The 21,061-nt window shown below is 38.0% G+C and overlaps 1 protein-coding gene across 1 annotated transcript; it reads left to right on the plus strand.

The window, feature by feature from the left end:
- Window positions 1–2,230: 2,230 nt before the first annotated feature.
- Window positions 2,231–20,464, plus strand: LOC144634376 (sec1 family domain-containing protein 1-like). The gene is made up of 26 exons (XM_078493325.1): window positions 2,231–2,279; window positions 2,523–2,593; window positions 4,265–4,353; window positions 4,867–4,957; window positions 5,113–5,235; window positions 5,445–5,532; window positions 6,179–6,268; window positions 7,158–7,213; window positions 7,665–7,747; window positions 8,933–9,032; window positions 9,358–9,506; window positions 10,916–11,006; window positions 11,341–11,417; window positions 12,174–12,255; window positions 13,533–13,592; window positions 13,981–14,017; window positions 14,514–14,581; window positions 14,680–14,759; window positions 14,917–14,979; window positions 15,962–16,040; window positions 16,366–16,419; window positions 17,404–17,456; window positions 17,908–17,944; window positions 18,239–18,304; window positions 18,385–18,456; window positions 19,861–20,464. The coding sequence occupies exons 1-26, from the start codon at window positions 2,231–2,233 to the stop codon at window positions 19,888–19,890; spliced, it is 1,938 nt and encodes a 645-aa protein (XP_078349451.1). The 3' UTR covers window positions 19,891–20,464.
- The last annotated feature ends 597 nt before the right edge of the window (window positions 20,465–21,061 follow it).

Genomic DNA, 21,061 nt, shown 5'->3' on the forward strand with positions numbered 1-21,061 from the left:
GAGAAAGCAAGCATGAAAGTCTTTCTAGTCCGGGTCCTTCTCGCAATTTTCTCGTCCCAATCTCCCTCTCTGCATTGATGCTCTCGGCCACGAAAGCGATGGGTTTCTCCTAGTTCCACTATTTTTTTTATGGTCATAATTTTTGTAATGAGAAAAAATTGAGTGCTGAGTCAGCATGACTGCAGGTATATGCGACGCAAAAGGGTGACCAAGGGTATACGGTCCCGAGTATATGGTTCGGTATGACAGTGGCCCGGTATAAACTCTTCACAGCGGCACATAGCTCATATGTGGGTGTGCCCTCCCCCCCCGGGGGGGGGGGGTAGTGAGGTATGGATTTAAAGTTGAGCGTACTGCGAGCGTTTGAATGGATTGGAAATGAGTTGAAAATATCACCTAACCTTTTTTGTTTGAAAAGCTGCAATAAAACTTGAAACCTTACCTGGTGTCCAAATTTTTTTCGTTTGTGTGAAAGACCGCGGGGAAACGAAAATCGCGCGTAAGGATTTCCAAAGCACTAGAAAGACAAAATAAGGACACCAGGTAGTAGAGTTCACGACAGTCTATGTTTAAGGTCTAAAATAGTGAAAATATCTAAACATGTTCCAGTAGAGAAAAAAAAATGAGCTTCACCCGTACGTGATACCTTAGTTCCCGTGCGCGAGAGCAGTGTGCTGCTCGTATGACATGATATGATGCCTTGAAAAAAGAAATTGTCCGACACCTTGGTGAACAAAAACAAAAAGTTACTTCAAAGAATGGAAACGTTTTAACAAAAGTTTACTTGCAAAACAATTTTAATGTTATTATTGAAACAAAAACTTTGTTTATGTAAGAACCAATGACAGAAGTTGGAGGGAAATTGAAATGAAAGAACCATTTGAAAAACACGAATCAATTCCTGCTAAATCAGCGCAGTTTTCTTTCAAAACTATAATGAATTAAAAACATGGTGCCGATTGCTTTGGGATATGATTTTTGCCACAGAACGGCCAAGAACGGCCAAGAACGGCCATTTCAGTGGAACCAAATCTTTTGATACACCGACACGTTTTCTGGTATTTAAAAAGAAACATCCCAGGAGATGCGGGCAGCGATTTTTGGCGAAATCTTGAAAAAGGCTATTAGTTCAGATTCAGGTCGAATACACTTGACGCTTTCTAAACATCCCGAAATAACCCTAGCCTTGTTTCGCAGATAAAGATTTAGGGTCACTAAATCCGTTTTTTAATTCTACAAAACATTTTAGGATACCTTTATTGGAAACAAACACTGATATAATATCAATAAAAACTTAACTTCGCTTTTCGACATTTCTCCATGTCACTTATGTGATCACACTATGGTCCCAGGGGTGGGGGGGGGGGGGGTACTTGGGCCAATTGTGTGCCGCTGGCCTCTCAGAACCCCTACCCCATTATAGCCATATTGTTTGGCCAATTATATACCTCATCTTAGTCACTTTTGGGTAAATGTAATTTTCTCTTTCTGGGAGCCGTTTGTCAAATATTGAACAAAAGCAATAAATACGGTAACATTTTTTCGGCGAATCTTTCCGTTTATAAATCACAACTTGCCAGAATTTTCGTACTCTCAAAATCCCGGAAAATGCTTGAAAAGGCGACCCCATTATAGTCAGTCCAGTCGTGAAAATGCGACCCCATCCAGCGGCACACCCCCATTAGCCCATTTATAGGAAGTGCACCCCCCCCCCGGACTATGGTAACCTGCGTTCAGGGGTTCTTTTTGCTTTTTCCTTCCCCGCCCCGGAGTGATAAGTAGGGAGGGGGGCATGATCTCAGGTTAACCCCATGGGAGGTTCTCAGCTATATTGGTGACACGACATTTCCAGTGCAAGACCAAATATTATCATTTATCTTATTTCTCAGTTATTTCGATAGATCCGCCTTTTAGAGTTTTTTGTAAAACGATTGGCACGGAAACAGAGAATGCTTGAATCAACATAACCAAATTGAGAAAACTAATAAGCTAACCATATGTGATTCCCGATCGGTGGCATTTGGCTTCTTAGCTAGGTCAAAGTAAATTGAGACTAAAATGCGATAACCTGCGATCAGGCGTTATTTTTCTCGCGGCGGAGGGGTCAACGGAAAAATGAACCTAGTCCAACCTAGCTCCGCCGCGATGGTTGCAACAACTGCGGAGGGAGATGCACAGATTGGAGGACTAGGGCGAGCAGACACGTATGCATTTAAACTGCGCATGTGCTATGGTTGGAAAATCCAAGATGGCGGCCAGCATACGAGCGAGACAAATAGGTAAAAATACGAACATTTTGTACCTTCCTATTGTTAGATTTTCATTATGAGACCGTAAATATTCAGATGTGATATCTACAATTTTAACGTAGACGTATGAGCACGAATATTTTATTCTTCAATGGAAATAGATTCCATCAAATTTGGTCATCAGTGGCTAGGAGCTCAAACGTCCCAGCTTACTGTCCAGTTTTTATGTTTGAAAAATAAGCAGTGAAGTTATATTCAGTTATTTAATTTTAGATTCTTTGAGGCGTATGCTCAACCTGAATCAGCCAATCTCTAAATCAACTGCTGTTGAACCAGTGTGGAAGGTAAAAATGAAAACGTTTAATATTTTTATTTGCTAAACTACAGTATACATGCATGGCCGCTTTTCTAGTTATACTTATAGGTATATCCTGGCTAGAGGTTGCTCGTTGGCTTGTCTGTCAATTGTAACCTGGAAGGTGTATAATTCAGGTGACTCATTAGATCGGTGGCTTGTCAGTGGCTGACGAGACACCGAGCTGCTATATTTTTTGTAAAATGTTAAAGGGCTGTGTTATTTTCCATGAAACATGATCTATACCCCCTTTACAACACTCTTCCTCGTTCTATAAATGTTAAGTACACAGACCAAGCAAAAACGGGGGAGAGTGCAAAATTCCCGTGGGTAGGGACACAGGGTGTTTTTAGCGTGGTGGTGGGGGAGTGGAAAAATAGTGGGACTTAAACATCTTTCCTCCGTCTCGTGTTCACAGAGTTTAATAGTTGCTTCAGCAACGGCAACACCTGATTGGTGAAATAGACAATTGAGTTCATCAAAGCATAGCAGAGCGTTGACAACTTGAGCGACGGAAAGTGACATTCATCACTTCCCGGCTCAAGCCAAAATAGCATCGATTACAGAGGAATTTTCTGGGGAATTTTATTTCGATGCTTGTCATCATCGAGCAGTAGTGTTATGAAAGAGGCTGTTGCTTGTTTACTAGAGGGAAAGGATATTGTGGCGATTTTTCCGACTTGCTTCAGAAAGAGGATGATTTGCCAGAGTTTTGTTCTCGCGAAAGAAAACGTTTCTGCCTGTTGTAGATAACTACCAGCATTGGCAGAGCTGGAAAGAACGATTTTTCATTTTTTCTTTAAAATCCAAAAGGGATGGGGAATTTGATGCTTTGTGAAGTGAAGACCTAACTGGTGGGGCATTTGACTGTTCAAACTGCCATCATTTGGGGGTTTGCCAGGGGAGGAGAGATGGGTACTCTTGGATTTGGCTGATACATATTCTTGGTTTTCATGTTACGTCATAAAATTCTAAAATCAATTCACTAGGCCTACTAAATTTTTGTTGTCATAAGACGTAAGATAAACTAAAAATATATCTTTTTGCAAATTTCCAGATCGATAGTGCCATTCATTTTTTAAACAGAGCATTTTGAATATTTGAGTTCTCTGTCGTATGTGACATCAAGCTGAGTGCCGTGACAAAGCTGTTTTGTTTTAAAAAAGGCCTTTCCTTTCCATTTTCAGCAGATTGAACATTTCAGATATAATAAGTGGTGTTTATGTGAAACTGTACTAGCTCATAAGCCAAAGATTGCCGCTGTTGTAAACAGAATTGAGTTCCAGATGGTTTCTCTGACATCACGGCGGCCATATTTGTGTCCCTCGGAAGGACACAGTTATGGCATCTCCATACTATGCTTTATAAATTTGTGTGGAAAGGTTCGGCAAATAACTCGCGAACGGTACACCGCACAGACCTGAAACTTGGAGAAATTGTTTATCTATTTATCGTCTATAATATTAAAAATTCATAGCTTCTGAAGTTGAATGGTTTCGAATTTTTTTTGATTGCGTGACAGTGAAAACCAGCAATTAACCATCACAAACAAACTGAAAGACCACTGCGGTCAAACTAAAACAACAAACAGCATACTACTGACACATGTTGGCATAATGGTACAACTTTTAATTCTAAGGATATATTTTCTTTCACACAGGTTCTTGTATATGATAGATATGGCCAGGATATTATCTCTCCATTGCTAAATGTAAAGGAGTTACGTGAAATGGGAATAACTCTGCATCTGTAAGTTAAATAAATTTTATTGCACTGTATGTGTAAATTTGTATTTTAGCAAACATTAGCAGCTGCAAGCAGGACAGTGAGATCGAAGTTTATTATTCAACAAATGTGCACCCTGCCCATATATGGTCAAAATGTTAAAGTTATCTGTCATCCGTACATAACAGATATCCTGCGATAAATGAAGGTTGCAAAAATTCATCCAAGTTCTTGTAAAGCGCTGCATAATAACGGTTTTTCTTTCTGCAGAATGGGCTTCGTTGACAATTTGTATCCAGCTCAATCTTGCGGAATATCGTCTGATTATAGTCAACTCGGCCTTCTGCCTTGTCCGCTAAGTATCAGGCGATATTCCGCGCGATTTCGCAGGATAATAAATTTTGTTAAATTCACTTAGATAGACTTCTCTAAAATCCTTTTCACATTTCACCTCCTTTTGTGCTGTTCATTACAATACATCATTATGTTATCAAATGACTGAGCCACATTGATGTTTATATGTTTTCTATTTCACAGTCTTCTGCATTCTGACAGAGATGCTATACCTGAAGTACCAGCTATTTATTTTGTTCTTCCATCTGAGGAAAATGTGAAAAGAATATGCCAGGTTGGTAGTTTGGCTCATTCTTCTTACCAATTCTCTGATTTGATACTTTCCTCTGAGAATGTGGTAGTAGATAATGCTAACCTTGCAACCCAAATTATCTTCTTGGAGTCCTCTTTGCATATTTTTACTTTTTTTGTTTGTTTTGTTTTTCATAGGATTGTAGAAATCAACTCTATGAGTCATATTACTTGAATTTTATTTCTGCAATTTCAAGACATCGATTAGAAGATCTTGCCACAGCAGCTCTTCAGTCAAACAATGTCACTCAAATAACCAAGGTACGGTGTTGCTATCTAGATATTTTAGAGATTCCTATTGGTTTAAATAAGGCACGAGGCAGGTTATTATATTTTATTCTGCACTTACAACCCAAATTCTATTTAGTTGTCAGTTTTAGTTATTGAAAAAAAGAAACACTTCCTATGACAATTCCTACTGTAATTTTTTTTTTTCAAAAAATGTATTTTAAAATATTTTTTCTTTTCAGGTCTTTGATCAGTATCTAAATTTTATTTCTTTGGAAGATGAAATGTTTACAGTGAGAAACCAAGATAGAGATTCAATATCTTATTATGGTAAGAGTGTTTTAGTGGTCAGTGACTATAAAGTAATGACCTGTTAGACTACAGGACACCTGGTTATTGCTTTCATAAGCCTCTACTTTTCTCTTACTAGCCTTTATTGGCTATAAATTTTGGACTTTACGATTGTGATGCATACCGTATGTATTTGATTAAGCACCCTGGGTGCTTATTAAATTTTTGGGCCTTGAGAATGGGCACTTTTTCGAGGTGTGCTTATTCTAAGCTGAGCACTTATTAAATTTTCACCATTTTCAGCAAATAGTAAAAATTAGTTTATTAAATTTTTGTAACAAAACAATAAATAATATCAAAACGTGAAGATGTACCAAAGCAGAATTTTGACTGTTCATTGAAAGCTTCTGTTAAATACTAAGAAAACTCAATCTTTGGGGAAGTCTCTAAGAAGTTCTAAGTCAATTTCAATACTCCTCTTGTGCACTTCGCTTTTTTTTGTGGGGTGGGGATGGGCGCTTATTCAAGGCTGGGCGCTCATTAACTTTTCCTACCTTTAAGGTGGGCGCTTATCACGTCAGTTCCTAGTTGATTTTTTTTAAGACAAGTTGAAAATAGATTACTGCCTTGGGAAGCACAGCAAAGAAAAATGCCTATCTGTGGACATTTGTATTTTATTTTACAGCGCTTAACAGACCAGACGCTAAGGATACGGACATTGAAATGCTGCGAGATGTTATAGTGGACAGTCTCTTCAGTGTACTTGTGTCATTAGGTGGGTTATTTCCTGAGGCCAAGCTATCTACATATAATCCGTGTTTTCAGATACAGTTGACCATCTTTATATAGACATCAAAGGGACAGGAAGTGTCGATATTACAGTGGTAGAGTTTATAAGAATTTAATCGGTATCTTTTGAACCAAGTCAACTGTTCATAAAAGGGAGGTGTCTTTATTATAGATCAGGCGTCTGTAAGGAGAGGTTCGATTGTAGTTGTATCCATGTGTGTGTGTGTGCATGTTACAGTAAGTTTAAAATGTTTCAAAATTGTGTGAAGTGGAACTGATCCACAAAATGGAAGTTTATATCCCACTTCTTGTCCAGAAAACTCTTGACCCTTTTGGGTGAATACTAACTGTACATGATTTTTTGGTGCATTCTTAAGGTAACTTTGTAAATGTATACTAAATGGCAAGTTGTGCCAAAATTAATTTTCCATCCTTTGCTATAAAACCTTTTGAAAGGCACTGTATGCTGTAAATATCAGTCGTCATTTGTAAATGATTATAATATATATTTAATAACATTTTATCTTATCTAACCTTAGCTAAGTGTAATGACCACATTAAACATTGTATTGTATTCCATTTTTGTGAGGCTGATAAATTGTGAATGCAAAATTGGTGAGTCAAAACTGTTGTGATCTGCAATGAATCTCACAGGGGATTATTAGGTAATCCTTTACTAAGTTCTGGTAATAAATTTCCATGCGATTAATTTTTCTGTGTGAATCTTTAATAATAAGGCAACTACACAGTGTAACATTATTCTCCTGTTAACTGGTTATTGTTTGTCACAGAGTTGGTAGCAAGCAAACTGTTGATTGAAAAATGCTTTAATTACCTTTTTTAGAACAAGTTTCTTATCAATATTTTTCTTACAGGCACTGTGCCAATTATCAGATGCCCAAAAGGAAATGCTGCAGAGATGGTAGCAGAGGTAATAAAACCAGATATTATTATACATGAGCATTGCATGTAGTCTAACCCTCTGTGGGAGACACAATAGTAACTAGGTTGTGTTCTTGGGCAAGACACTTTACTATCACAGTGCCTCTCTCCACCCAAGTGTATAAATGGGTAATGGCAAATTTAATGCTGGGTGGTAACTGTGCAATGGACTGGCATCCTATCCATGAGAAATAGAAATTCTCTTATTCACTTTTATTGCTACAGACATAGGGATAAGCTCCAGCAGTATAGGCCACTTGGCCTGAATGCCGACTTGTCTTACTTTCTACAAGATTATCGTTTGGTTTGTTAAGGATTGCATATGTAAGATGTTCATCGCAGCCACCCTATTATGCACGTACGATGTGTGTTAATTAACACAACTTAACTTCAAGAATAAGACAACTTTTAACATTTAGGGTGTATGATATATTTTCTAGGCTCTAGATAAAAAGTTGAGAGAAAACCTGAGAGATTCTAGAAACAGTCTGTTCACAACAGATATTCCTTCAGGGCAGTTCAGGTTTGTGCAAGTACATATACCTTATTATAGGAAATTAACGCTTCACGGAATTAATGCAAATTTCAAAAATTTGTGTTAATTTAAGTCGCGTTACTTTTTGTTAACGTTAATTTCCGCGCTGTTAATTACGTTAAGTGTTAATTTCCATGACCTTAATTTCCATTATTTTGGCCCCAATTTCTCAATACAGTCCAGACGTTCTTGACTCATAGGAAAAGGCATTCTTTCATCAGGGTTGAAATCTATCGGTATAACTGGAACTGTGAAGAATGCTCGAGGCGGTCAGATTCCTTCGCTTAACTCTTAGTGTTGAAATAAATTCGTTCCTGTTGTCTCAACAAGTTTTTTTCTATGTGTACGTCACATTAATTTCCTTCATTTTGAAATGTTACCCCCTCTTTCGCGTGAATTTCCTTTATTGGGAAGTAATTATTCCTTTAGTCGCATTAATTTCAAATACCTTAATTAACACAAGCGTTTATTTCCTATAATAAGGTAACAGCACTAATTTATTTTTGCAAACTGTAAATTTATCCCTTATCTTGTTAACGTTAGCCTAAATCTTTGACATGCTGGCATCTTGATCAAGAAACCCAATCTTAATCTTTTCCAGTTGCAACCATCATCATCATCTTTTGCTATGGATTATTAGCACTTCCTTTTTAGTGCTTTTATATCTTAGTACATGTAAGTGTGGGAAGCATAGTAATGGTTAGTGTGCTGGAGTCCCAATCAGCACGCTAGAGGTCCAGGTTTAAGACTGGCCCGGGGAGGGTTGTGTCATGAGCATAGTGGCCTTATGGTTAGTGTGCTGGAGTCCCAATCAGCACGCTAGAGCCGTCCAGGTTTAAGACTGGCCCGGGGAGGCTTGTGTCATGAGCATAGTGGCCTTATGGTTAGTGTGCTGGAGTCCAGCACGCTAGAGCCGTCCAGGTTTAAGACTGGCCCGGGGAGGGTTGTGTCATGTCCATGGGCAAGACACATTCTTCTCTCAGTTTAGGCTGCGGTGGACTAAACCAGGTGGAGTGGCATGCTACAAAATAGAAGTTACAAGCTTGCACTAATAAGACTTTTTTGTTGCTTCTATGATACATTTGATTGGAACATGCCTTACCTTCTTTTTTCCCCCTTGTGCAAATGCATTTCCAGTTAAATCTAATAAACTTTTTTTTAAAACAACTTCAGTTTTCAGCGACCAGTGTTAGTTATCTTGGATCGTAACATGGACCTGTGTACTCCATTACACCACACATGGACATACCAAGCTTTAGTACATGATGTCTTGGTAAGTTTCACTCTTACATGCAATCTTATACCCTACTAGTGTGATTATGCTGTTGTTGGCTAAGACTGCCCCATCAGGGGTGGATAATGCTATCCAGGGGATAAAACATAAGTGTTTCAACAAAACAAACTGTGCTATCCATTAGATTGGGATTTATCCATTTGCGTTATCCAACCTTTGAACAAGGGCCAGGGGAGCAATGACATAAAGTTTTAACAACACAAGAATGGTAACCGTACTACAAGCAACAAAAACCTGTATTGATTGCTGCGTTTATGTCCTCCTAGTGTAATAACAGGCCTCTGTAATACTTAAATATCTTCAGGATTTACATCTGAACAGAGTTGTTGTCAAGGAGTCGACTCCAAATACCCCTGAACCTGTCGATCCACACCACAGACATCCCAAACAAGTTAAGGTCAAATCATATGACCTCAGCGTCATGGACAAGTTTTGGGGATCACATAAAGGAAGGTTTGTTACATACAGATGGGGTTAATTTTTTACTTCCATTGAATACATAAGATAGGTATAAATACAACTTACATAAACAGCAAACTACCTTATTATAGGAAATTAATGCGAATTTGAAACATTCACGTTAATTTAAGTCGCGTTAATTTTTGTTAATGTTAATTTCTGTACTGTTAATTAAGTGGAGCGTTAATTTCCATGACATTAATTTCCATTATTTTGGCCCCAATTTCTTGTTACAGTCCAGGCATTCTTGACTCCAAGGAAAAAGCAATATTTTATCTGCCACTATCATTGATACTGCGCAGAACGCTCAAAGTGCGAAAAGTACCACGAACATTGTTTGCGTTTAAGATTATACGCCTACAAGTGTTGAAATAAACTTGTTCCTGTTGTGTACGTCGCGTTAATTTCCTTCATTTTGAAATGTTCCTCCCTCTTTCGTGTTAATTTCCTTTATTGGGAAGTAATTTTTCCTTCAATTCGCGTCAATTTAAGTCGCGTTAATTTCAAATACCTTAATTAACACAAGCGTTAATTTCCTATAATAAGGTATCCAGAAGAATTCTTAACAACTCCAAGGGTACATGCATTTGGTGGTTTGGAATTTCAGAAAATTCCTAAGAATTCCTGGCAAATGACTAAAATAAACGGAGTGCTAAAAATATCTGGTTTGAAGCCAGTCATGATAAGATTAAAATTATTTGATAAAAGTTGACACTGGCTTAAAATATGTGCAGGATGTTTCGGCATACTGCTGTAGCCTTCTTCAGCAATATGTAAATTGGAATTCAGTCCGAGATATGGAAACGCTATAAATGAACAGGTAGCATTCCCGAACATTTATAAGAAACTTAACAATTTTTAATTGCATACCACCCCCTATTCTATCCTTTTTATTTGCATTTTTAGAATTCCACCCCCCTTTTTATTCAGTACATTCCTTATCACCTTTTTCTGCATTTTTTAGTTTTTTATTCCTATAACACCAGGGACGCCGTTTTAAATTTACATATTGCTGAAGAAGGCTACAGCAGTAGCCGAAACGTCCTGCACATATTTTAAGCCAGTGTCAACTTTTATCAAATAATTTTAATCTAACTGAGTGCTCTTTATCAGGTGTGGAAATTACTGGGAGAGGTTTGGAAATTTTTGAAAATTGTAAACTGTGGTTTGGAATTCCAAGGAATTCCCTAAAATTCTAAGTTAAGGTGTTTACTTGAAACAGTTAAGAAATCTGGAAAAAAATTTTTCGCTTGGAAATCCAAGGATTGCTAAAAAATTAAATCTGGAAAATTTGTTGAAGGTTTTTTTTTTCACTTAGAAATCCAAGGAATTGCTAAAAAATTAAGTAATGTTCATCCTGGAAGGGTGTATTGTACTATTTTTTTTTCTTTTGGGCTTTTTAGTCCTTTCCCGACAGTGGCAGAGTCAATACAGAAAGAGCTTGATGAGTACAGAGCTTCAGAAGAAGAAGTCAAGAGACTAAAAAATGTCATGGTAGGGGTTTAACAACACTGATTCTGGAGATAACGTCAAATCACAATACTGTAATAACTTAGTACAAAAAGAGCTTGATGAGTACAGAGCTTCAGAAGAAGAAGTCAAGAGACTAAAAAATGTCATGGTAGGGGTTTAACAACACTGATTCTGGAGATAACGTCAAATCACAATACTGTAATAACTTAGTACAGAAAGAGCTTGTTGAGTACAGAGCTTCAGAAGAAGAAGTCAAGAGACTAAAAAATTGTCATGATAGGGGTTTAACAACACTGATTCTGGAGATAATGTCAAATCACAATACTGTGATAACTAACTATTTCATTTCTGATAGGGAATAGATGAAAGTAATGAGGAGGCTATGAGTGAATTTATGGCTGATAGTACAGCTAAACTAACATCTGCTGTGAGGTAGGGTAATATCTGTAAGCATAGTGCATAGTTTCTTATTTGATCTCCTTTGTTATTCGTTTTTGTCTATTATATATTATATTAGTTAGCTATAGTATGTTATGCAAGTGATTAGCACATACATTGTTCTTCTTGTTTTGTATACTGTAGTGTAACCTGGGTATCCACAGTTAATACTTAAAGTGTTATTTTTGTAAATTGAAGTTTTAACTTCGAAAAGTGGAGGATATTTACTTTGTTGCTTCATGCCTTGCTGATATTATCCCAGCCTACTGGCACATCTCGTTCAGTGGAAAATTGCCCCGAAATAGAACTGAACATAGATTTTCAATCAAACTTTGCCTACTTGTTCATTACCTCAAGGGGACTTAATTTTTGAGGACCACGAGGACCTTGTATATACCACTAATTCACTTGCGAGTACTTGCAAAGTACACATTTCCAGTGATAATTTATTTTTCAAACATAGGAATTGATCTGTTTTCATTTTACAGAAAGAATTTGATCGCCACACCCAAAATATGAGAAAAAATTGATAGCTCACCAACATACTTGTTTACGAGAAAGAGACGATTTATTTTTCTCACGGACTTAGATGCATAGAAAAAAGCCGCCATTTTGTAAATGTACGCATGTTTGTTACGTAACATAAAATTCTGTGCATAAAGGATGCGCAATGCAATACAGGGCAATGACCTTAAGGCTTAGGCGACATTGTAACTGAGAAGTTAGTAGCTATTCTTGTTATTGTTGTAGTTCACTTCCTGAGTTGCTTGAGAAGAAGAGGCTGATAGATATGCATACAACTATTGCCACAGCACTTCTGGATCATATCAAGGTAAGCGTAGGTGATTCTAGCTGTGGAGTAGTGAGTGATTGTATGCTCTGAAACAACACCTAAACAAGATCTTAACACATAAAATCCTGATAGCTGATTTGAAAAGCACATCTGCTCTACTGAGGAAGACTGTGTTGATTGTTTTTATTTGTTGATAGTAAAAAAAAACAAAGAACATTAAGAACAATTTTGTTGATGATCATGCACAGGAAGACCAGATGTTACAGTCAAAATACTCAGCACGTGCCACCTAATATTCCAGAATACCGTAATGCTTATTCGGGACAGAGCGCTTATTTATGTAATAATTAATTTTTTGAGAAACAACCAAAAGATCAAAACAAAACTTTAATAAATATTAAAATAACTTACAAAAACACAAACTGTAACAGTAAAAAATTGTTGAAAGTTCAGTTACTTTTAAAAGAATTGTTCATTTTAGCAGTAAAATATATACATGTATGGTACGGTGAATGTTGATGAGTATATCTATTCGACGTCGATGACTTCAGTAGAGGCAGTTATCCACAATAGGAACGTTTATTATAATAGCTAGGCGCTTATAAGAATGGGGGCGCTTATTAGAATGGGGGGCGCTTATTGGAATAGGGGCGCTTATTGACAAAAACACATTCGAAGGGGGGCGCTTGTTCGAAAGGGGGCGCTTATTGGAAGGAGGGCGCTAAATCGAATCATTACGGTAGTTTTGATTAACGGTGAACAGATTACATTATTCGTTTCAAACATTCAAATTCAATTTGAATATTGTAAATCATCCAACTGTAAACATGTGAACATGTGAACCTGTCAAAAATTAACCAATCAAATTGGTTAATTTTTGACAGGTTCACATGTCCACGTGTTTACAGTTGGATGATTTACAATATTCAAATTGAATTTGAATGTTTGAAACGAATAATGTTAATCAAAACTATTCCGGAATATTAGGCAGCACATGCTGAGTATTTTGACTGTAACAGCATAGGGTATTCAAGATAAGAGTCTGAGAGGGTATCAGGTCAGAAACCTGACAACATCAGCTACAGTGTATGTAACCCCACAAACTAAAAAAACTTCAAATCATCATTCCGGTGGGAGTAGTGGGAATTTGGCCTGTTGGAAATCCTTTCTGGTACCCTGTCTAAAGCTGAGTGTCCTGGTCATCAACCCTTCTCTCATAATTTGTGAGATTACATTTGTCCATTGATGTTCTGTAGTAAATGTTGCAAAAAAAATCTGACTTAGAAATATCGTACTTTTTTCATCTTGTTTTCCAGTCAGGAAAGCTTGATGTGTACTTTGAGACTGAAGAGAAGATTATGAGCAAAGCCACTCTGGTAAGTAATTGCATCAAAAATTTTCCTCACACTTGATTATTTTAAGTGCAGCATCTTGAATGTTTGGTCAAGTTGTAACTGAATGTACTATGTTAATTCTAAACTGGGTCTTTGATGTGACTTTAACTAACTCAAATTTTGTTTCTGTAAAATTTTCATTTCAACAAAGTTGGTTTTTGTGCAAAGAGTGACTAGTTCTTATTGTCCAGTCAGAACAAACGCCAACACCCAATCTTGTGGCCATACAACTATGTAATGTTAATCCCTTGTGTCTACTAAAAGTCGTGTGCTCAGAGAATTAGGATTTTTATGAAAATGATGGTGTTAATTTCGTTTGTAAAGTCCCATATTGCACATATGCCTACAGTTTGTGTTTATTTTATTTCAGGACAAATCAATCTTGGAAATTATTCAAGATCCTGAAGGTCAGTCTTTATAGCAACCATGCCGAGTATCAGAGAATGTTTCAATTTTGATGCTTTAATGAGATACAAATTCCTGACATTTGCAACACTTGTTCGATGCTTTATCACTTAGCTGTGAAGCCAAAGGGAGATGGACAGGTATGGGTTATTATTATACCCGTCCAAAAAAATACCTCATGGGTTTCTGACCAATTTTCTTTGGACCTCAACTTGGTTCTTTGTTTGTTTTTTTGCTCTTACATGTATGTGACTCTTAGTTGTGTATGTGAGATTACAAATGAGATTTAAAACCCAGTTAACTGGCTCAGCTCACAGGAGCCTCCTGTAGCACAGTGAGTGGTATAGCGTCCGACCAGTGTGTGCAAGGTGATAGGTCTGACTCGGAACTTTTAACCTGTAATTGACTAATTTAGCGTCTTTCTGTGGGCAATATGTTTCTGTGGGGGGAGGGGGATCATTCTCCATTTTTTACTAATTATCATTTGTCCGTTTTCAGCTGGTACTCCTCAAGATAAACTGCGACTTTTTATAATTTATTTCATATCTGGACCAGCAATGTCACCGGTAAGTAATGAGAATAAATGATTTTCTTAGGAAGATTAAGGATTCCTCACAGACTTGATTTATGCTAAAAAGGACCCCTTTTGATCTTTCTTTATCAGGCGGAGTTGGATCAGTATTCATCTGCTTTATTGGATGCAGGAGCTGATCTTGCTCCATTAGAATTCATCAAGAAATGGAGGTAAGTGTCAATGAAGAAATGTGTGGGACAGACACTACCAAGGGCTTGGTATCTGCTCTAACACTGCGCACAATAGTTTCAGGCGACGTGGCGGCTGGCCACATGCTGCAACATTTTGAACAATGTTATTTTCCTTATGTTCTTGTTTTTTATCCAGAGCGTTTACCAAGATAGCAGTTGGGCCTCTCCAGTCAGGAGGCGGTGGACAAAACACATACAGGTTGGTGAGTTAACACTGAACAGGGCTGAGGGGAATTAAAACTTGATACCGTATTTTCTCGATTAAACGCCGGGCCCCGAATAAACGCCGGGTCTCCAAGGTAGAGAGGTAAGTAAGCCTTTTAGACATTTATTTGAGGTGTAATATGCTTTAGGTATGATGGCAAAATACATTCATGTCACAAATAATGACTAAAAACCCTTTTTAATAAACATTTTGCTCAAATAAACTGCACCATTCAAATAAACACCAGATCCACAGAATCAAGTTTGAAATAAACGCCGGGGCGTTTAATTGAGAAAATACGGTATTATGAATCATATTGAAAGGAATTTCATACTCATCACTTCTGATTTACGCGTTACAGCCAAGATAACTTGCCAATAATCAGGAGGGGAGAAAAGTTCACGAATTTATAAAAGCGTTCACCTACATTTCACCATCTTTCTTAAAGGTGTTACAAGCTCTGCACTTTTGGGTAATACGTTTTTGTTTACCGTATTTATTCGATTAAGCGCCCTGGGCGCTTATTAAATTTTTGGACCTTGAGGGTGGGCGCTCATTCGAGGTGGGCGCTTATTCGAGGTTGGGCGCTTATTAAATTTTCATAATTTTTAGAAAGTAGTACGTTGATTTTGCAAGAAAACAACGTATAACAACTAAACGTGAAGGTGTACGAAAGCTAAATTTTAAATGTTCATTCAAAGTTTCAGTAAAAAACCCCTAAAAAACTCGGTCTTCGGGGTAGTCTCGTAGTAGTACTTAGTCAATTTTAATCTCAACTTCAACAATAATAAAAATTTCTCTTGTGCCCTCATTTTAGGGGGGTGGGGGTGGGCGCTTATTCGAGGCTGGGCGGTTATTAACTTTTTCTACCTACAGGGTGGGCGCTTATTCGAGGTGGGCGGTTATTCGAGGTTGGGCGCTTAATCGAATAAATACGGTACCTGAATTTAAACTAATTGCTTACTGACTTTTTCAGCGCCATGTTTTCGAGATTCATGAATACAGGATCACAATTTGTAATGGAAGGAGTAAAGAATCTTGTCGTCGGAAACAAGGTAGGATGATAAAATTCAGAAGTGATAGCCTGCTTCCCGAAACAGAGCTCTCTTATCGCGTCGTCATTTCTTCTCCAGCTTCGAGAACATCTGAAGCTATCTGAGATTACACCCGAAAAATTCCATACTGATGACATAGCTTGGTCGTGTCTCTGATTGGCTGTTATTTGCGCCGGAAGTTTCAAGACCATGCAACAACCAATCAGAGACAATACACGGATCTCCGTAGAGCTACGTCATCAGTCTGTTAATCGGAGAAAGAACTGAACATGTGAAGGTTTCTCTGGCTATAATACTGGGTAAGCTTTCTATTTTTTTTTTTTAGAATTTACCTGTAACACGTATCGTGGATGGGTTGATGGACAACAAGTCAAATCCGGTAAGATGGAGTCAGTTGATCAAAGTTTTCCTTGCTATTTTTATACATTATCTTTCACTCTCCCTGAGAGAATTTGGTTCAAATCATTATTGCTAGCCTACTTGATCTTGTTAGAACAAGATGAAGATAACATAACATAAGGCATATTCCCTTCTGATAGTTTCTGGAGGTTTCTAGTAAAGGTGATTATAAGGTGAAGATAATTCAAGCCATCTAAAACATGTTATTGATCTATAGTGATGTTGCTCCTTTTCCTCTCAAGAGTTCCATTTTTTTATAACCCCTTGGCTAAGAATATAGGGAAACAAACACAGTCACATGAAAGTGCTGCTTGATAGCTTTCGTTTGAATGGTCACACACTAGGGTTTCATCCACAGACTTAAAAGATAGAACCACCTTGTACAGTATAATAAACAGCACCACATGAAAGTACTGCTCAACAGCTTTCATTTGAATGGTCACACACTAGGGTTTCATCCACAGACTTAAAAGTTAGAACCACCTTGTACAGCATAATAAACAGTACCACATGAAAGAACTGCTCAATAGCTTTCATTTGAATGGTCACACACTAGGGTTTCATCCACAGACTTAAAAGTTAGAACCACCTTGTACAGCATAATAAACAGTACTACATGAAAGTACTGCTCAATAGCTTTCATTTGAATGGTCACACACTAGGGTTTTATCCACAGACTTAAAAGTTAGAACCACCTTGTACAGCATAATAAACAGCACCACACGAAAGTACTTCTCCATGAGTTCCATTTGAATGGCCACACACTAGGGTTTCATCTTCAGACTGTAAAAGATAGAACCACCTTGTACAACATTACGGCACCACATAAAAATACTGCTTAGAAGCTTTCATTTTAAGATGCAAGAATAAGTGATGGGGTGAAAGGGTTACATTCCAAAGGGCGAGAGATTGGGACATTTTCATGTATCTTAAAAGTTGTTAATATTTGTTTCCCTTTCTTTAGGAGACTGAAGATTACAGATATTTTGACCCGAAGATGCTGCGTGTTACAGATAGGTAGGGAGCCTGCTTTTGTTAGATCGTTGTTTATTCGAATGTAAATTGAACATTCATTTGCGTAAAATACACAGTCGTGGACGCTGGTTTGTACTGCTCTCTGAGGGCAATGCAAATGTTTTACATCTTTGCTTTCTCTAGCCAAAGTGCTCCTCATTCAATCAATCGATCGATCGATCAATCAATCAATCAATCAATCAATCAATCAATCAATCAATTTCACGTATGAAATAGATATCAAATAACAGTTTACAAGCCCGTCGCGTCGTTGTCGTTCGCTAAGACGTTTGATTGTTTTTTAACACCCGAGTGCCATCTTTCTGTTGGTTACTGCTTATCCAATCACAGAGGCTGCTCCCGCAGAGATCCGTGTTGTGATTGGCTGTAATTGACGCGCGAAATTGACCTCATGCAGAGAGTGTTTCACGTTGTTATTTTCGTCTTTCCACAGTTTATCCATTCCTCGAAATAAAACACCATTCAGTGAGGTAAGCTGAATTCTGTGTACTTTATCTACAGACATATCGTGACCGTAAAAACATCAAGAGAATCTCTCTTTGACCATAACTTTCACTTCTTCTCCGATTTTTTCTTTATTGTGCATTGATGATATAAGGAGAAATTTGATTCTGATCACTCTGGTTCTAGAGTACGTATTATGCTTCTCATCCTAATTTATACTTGTGATCTTAATTTATGCTCCTGGTCGTAATTTATGTTTTCACCGTTATGTTTGTTGCTTATCCTAAGTTATTTTCATGTCTTTCTGTTATGTTTCACAGGCAATAGTGTTTATAGTTGGGGGCGGAAATTACATCGAATATCAGAACCTGATGGATTACAGTAAAGTACGTATACTGTTGAAAATAAAGTACAAAAGGTATTGTAAACCAATATTGTATCACTAACGTTTTCAATTACATTTCAGAGGCATTCTGGTGCAAAGAAAATGCTGTATGGAGCTAGTGAAGTTATGAATGCTGCGCAGTTCCTAAAACAGGTTGGTTAAATAATAATTGTGTTTTCTTTTCTGTATAGTAAATGGTATGAACCCAGGAGTATCAGTAGTTTGTATATTATAGCGTGATCGTCCGAGTGAGGCTACGTAGTTCTAAAGAGAACTGTTGTCGGTGAGGGCCATTCCATTTTATTTCAACAACCCCCCCCCCCCCCCTATAGATGAGATTTTCTCAAGGGGTTTTTTGAAGTCATTTCTGAGGGGGTAGCCCTGTTGGCGCTTTTGATCTTTTCAATATTTCTGAAGGGGTTAGGGAAAAGTTGGCTTTTTTCTGAAGCGAATTTAAAACTCGGATTATTTCTGAAGGAGGGGGGGGGGGGGGGTATCATGTGGCAAATTTGATCCTTTTTCTCTTAAGGGGTAGATTTTTACCTACCTCATCAATATGTGGGTGTGGATATAAAATAGAATGGACCTGACGTTTCGATAACCTAAATAGAAGTATCATTTAAATAATTTTTCAGTCATGAATGTCTTCTACGTTGAAACTAATTGGTCAACTGTTTTGCCGTGATGTAAACTTAGGGCCTGTTTATATGGAGGAGAGTTGTCCTTGGTAGGAGGGTTACCCTCTCCCCCGAGCTATCTTTTGCCGAGCTTTTAGATGAGAAAGTTGTCTCTGTTGACCGAGTCAAAACTTGGCCCTCTCGGTTTAAAAAACTGGCGAGAGTTGTTTTGAAACATCTATTATAGCTGCTTTGTCTAAAATCAGGAACGGTGTATCGTCGACCAAGACCATTATTTGGACTAATTTACCGCCGACTTCGATTTCAGTTTATCTGCAATTTTGTTTTTGCTGATTTAAGCGTTTGCGCATGCTCCGTATGTGTCAACTTGTCCCTGGTAGGCGAGGCAATAATAACCAAACTGTTTATATGGAGAAAAAGTTGGCTCGCTCCCCATGGTCACCCTACCTTCAAAGCGAGTGACCCTCCACCCAGGGCCACCCTACACCCCGAGCCAACTTTGCAATTTCTAATGTAAACGGTTCGCAGCTAATTATAAAGAATTGTATGAAAAGCTCTCTCGCCCGGGGTGGCTCGGTATGGAGGGTAACTCTCCTACCAGGGACAACTCTCCTCCATATAAACAGGCCCCTGAGTCAGTCACTGTTCCTATCACTACTGACGAACTTTACACGAGTCTTATAACATTATTCGTAACGTTCGCGCTGGTAACAGCTTACTCGTTTACCTTCGCTTGTAATAGCTTACACGTTTTTGCACGCTTATAACAAATTACACGTTTTTTGCGCTTACACAGATAACAGGTTACCCTTTTTCTATTCCCGCGCCTTTGCCTTTGTGATCGACTCTTCCCGTTAGTTATTGGTTCTGTGGTTAAATAAAGTTTCATTGATTGTTCTGTGACATTTCCTTCTTACAGCTGTCACATCTTGGCCAAGAAGCAGTTTAACAAATGAAAACTTGGTGCTGTTATGATATTCAAGACGTGGATAATCCTTCATTCAATCTGTAGACAGCACTTTTATCTTCAGAGAAAACGGGAGAGGACATAATTAATTTATAACTATGAATGATGAAAAAGATCGATTAATCGATCTTCATGGTAACATTGTCAGCCGTGAACACTTGGTTGCTATGGAAACCAAAAGAACGCTGCCAAAAACATCCACCCGTGGAAGGGTCAGACAGGCATTCTTTTGCCTCGTCACGGAATTTCTTGTCACGAAATCCTTCCCCTGCAAGGTGCGTGACGGTACAGGAGAAGTCTGCAGTGCAAAGCTAGCTGTTTGCGCTGAGGGAAGACACGAGCTACAGTTCAGGTCACGAAGCTTGCATAAATCATCTGTAGATAAGAAAGTAACCGAATGTTGATGAGTAGTTTTAGATGTGTTCTCTGGCGGGTGAACGCTTATCTAAGTGTAGAGTAAAATTATTATCGATTCGGAAATGTTAAAAGAAGATATCCTTCAAAGAAGTGATTATTTATAACTCTGTCATCTGAATTATTAAAGTTTGAAAATAACGATTTGTGTCGACAGAATGGATATACACGAAGAAAAAATGTGAATAGTTGCATGTGTTGGAAATTTACAACCATTCTCTTCGCCACTTTCAGAGAGGGGGTAGGCGCGGGGGGGGGGGTCGTTCCTTTCTGGTAGCATAGAATACCTTACTTAATAAAATTGCGAGAAATGCGAAATCTGGACACGATTTTCATTTATTTTATTTTACAAAGGACGTTCCCGTCTTTTCTGTTTTCTGTGGTCTGCTTAAACTCTTTTATGTGTTGCTTTGCGCTCTTAATTCTTTTCCCGCTCGACCGGAAAATTCCACACTGATTACGTAGCTCTACAGATATCCGTGTCGTGTCTCTGATTGGTTGTTGCTCGGCTTTAAAAATTGTTCATTGCACCTTTGCACCTTAGAGCGGTTTTCACTTGAGTGTCGAAAGTAATTTGCGTTTACTTTTGTTTTGCATTACTACGCTCAGTGATTGGCTTAAAAATCTCGCGCCACTTTCTCAACCAATCAGAAGTAAAACCAAAACCAATCGTGACTTGCTCGCTCAAGTTTTCTCGCGCTACGAGTTTTGATTGGACAATGGGTTGCTCTACGTCCTA

This window comes from Oculina patagonica, chromosome 13 (assembly GCF_052425735.1).
Source record: "Oculina patagonica isolate OP01 chromosome 13, crgOcupat, whole genome shotgun sequence".
Classification (NCBI taxonomy): Eukaryota; Metazoa; Cnidaria; class Anthozoa; order Scleractinia; family Oculinidae; genus Oculina; species Oculina patagonica.

Bases quoted from the DNA above. Each gene is read 5' to 3' on its own strand.
- LOC144634376 (XM_078493325.1), top strand. From the start codon at position 2,231: ATGGTTGGAAAATCCAAGATGGCGGCCAGCATACGAGCGAGACAAATA. The intron at 9,507-10,915 runs GTTTGTTACATA...TGGGCTTTTTAG, and splicing joins TGGGGATCACATAAAGGAAG to TCCTTTCCCGACAGTGGCAG. The intron at 11,007-11,340 runs GTAGGGGTTTAA...CATTTCTGATAG, and splicing joins AGAGACTAAAAAATGTCATG to GGAATAGATGAAAGTAATGA.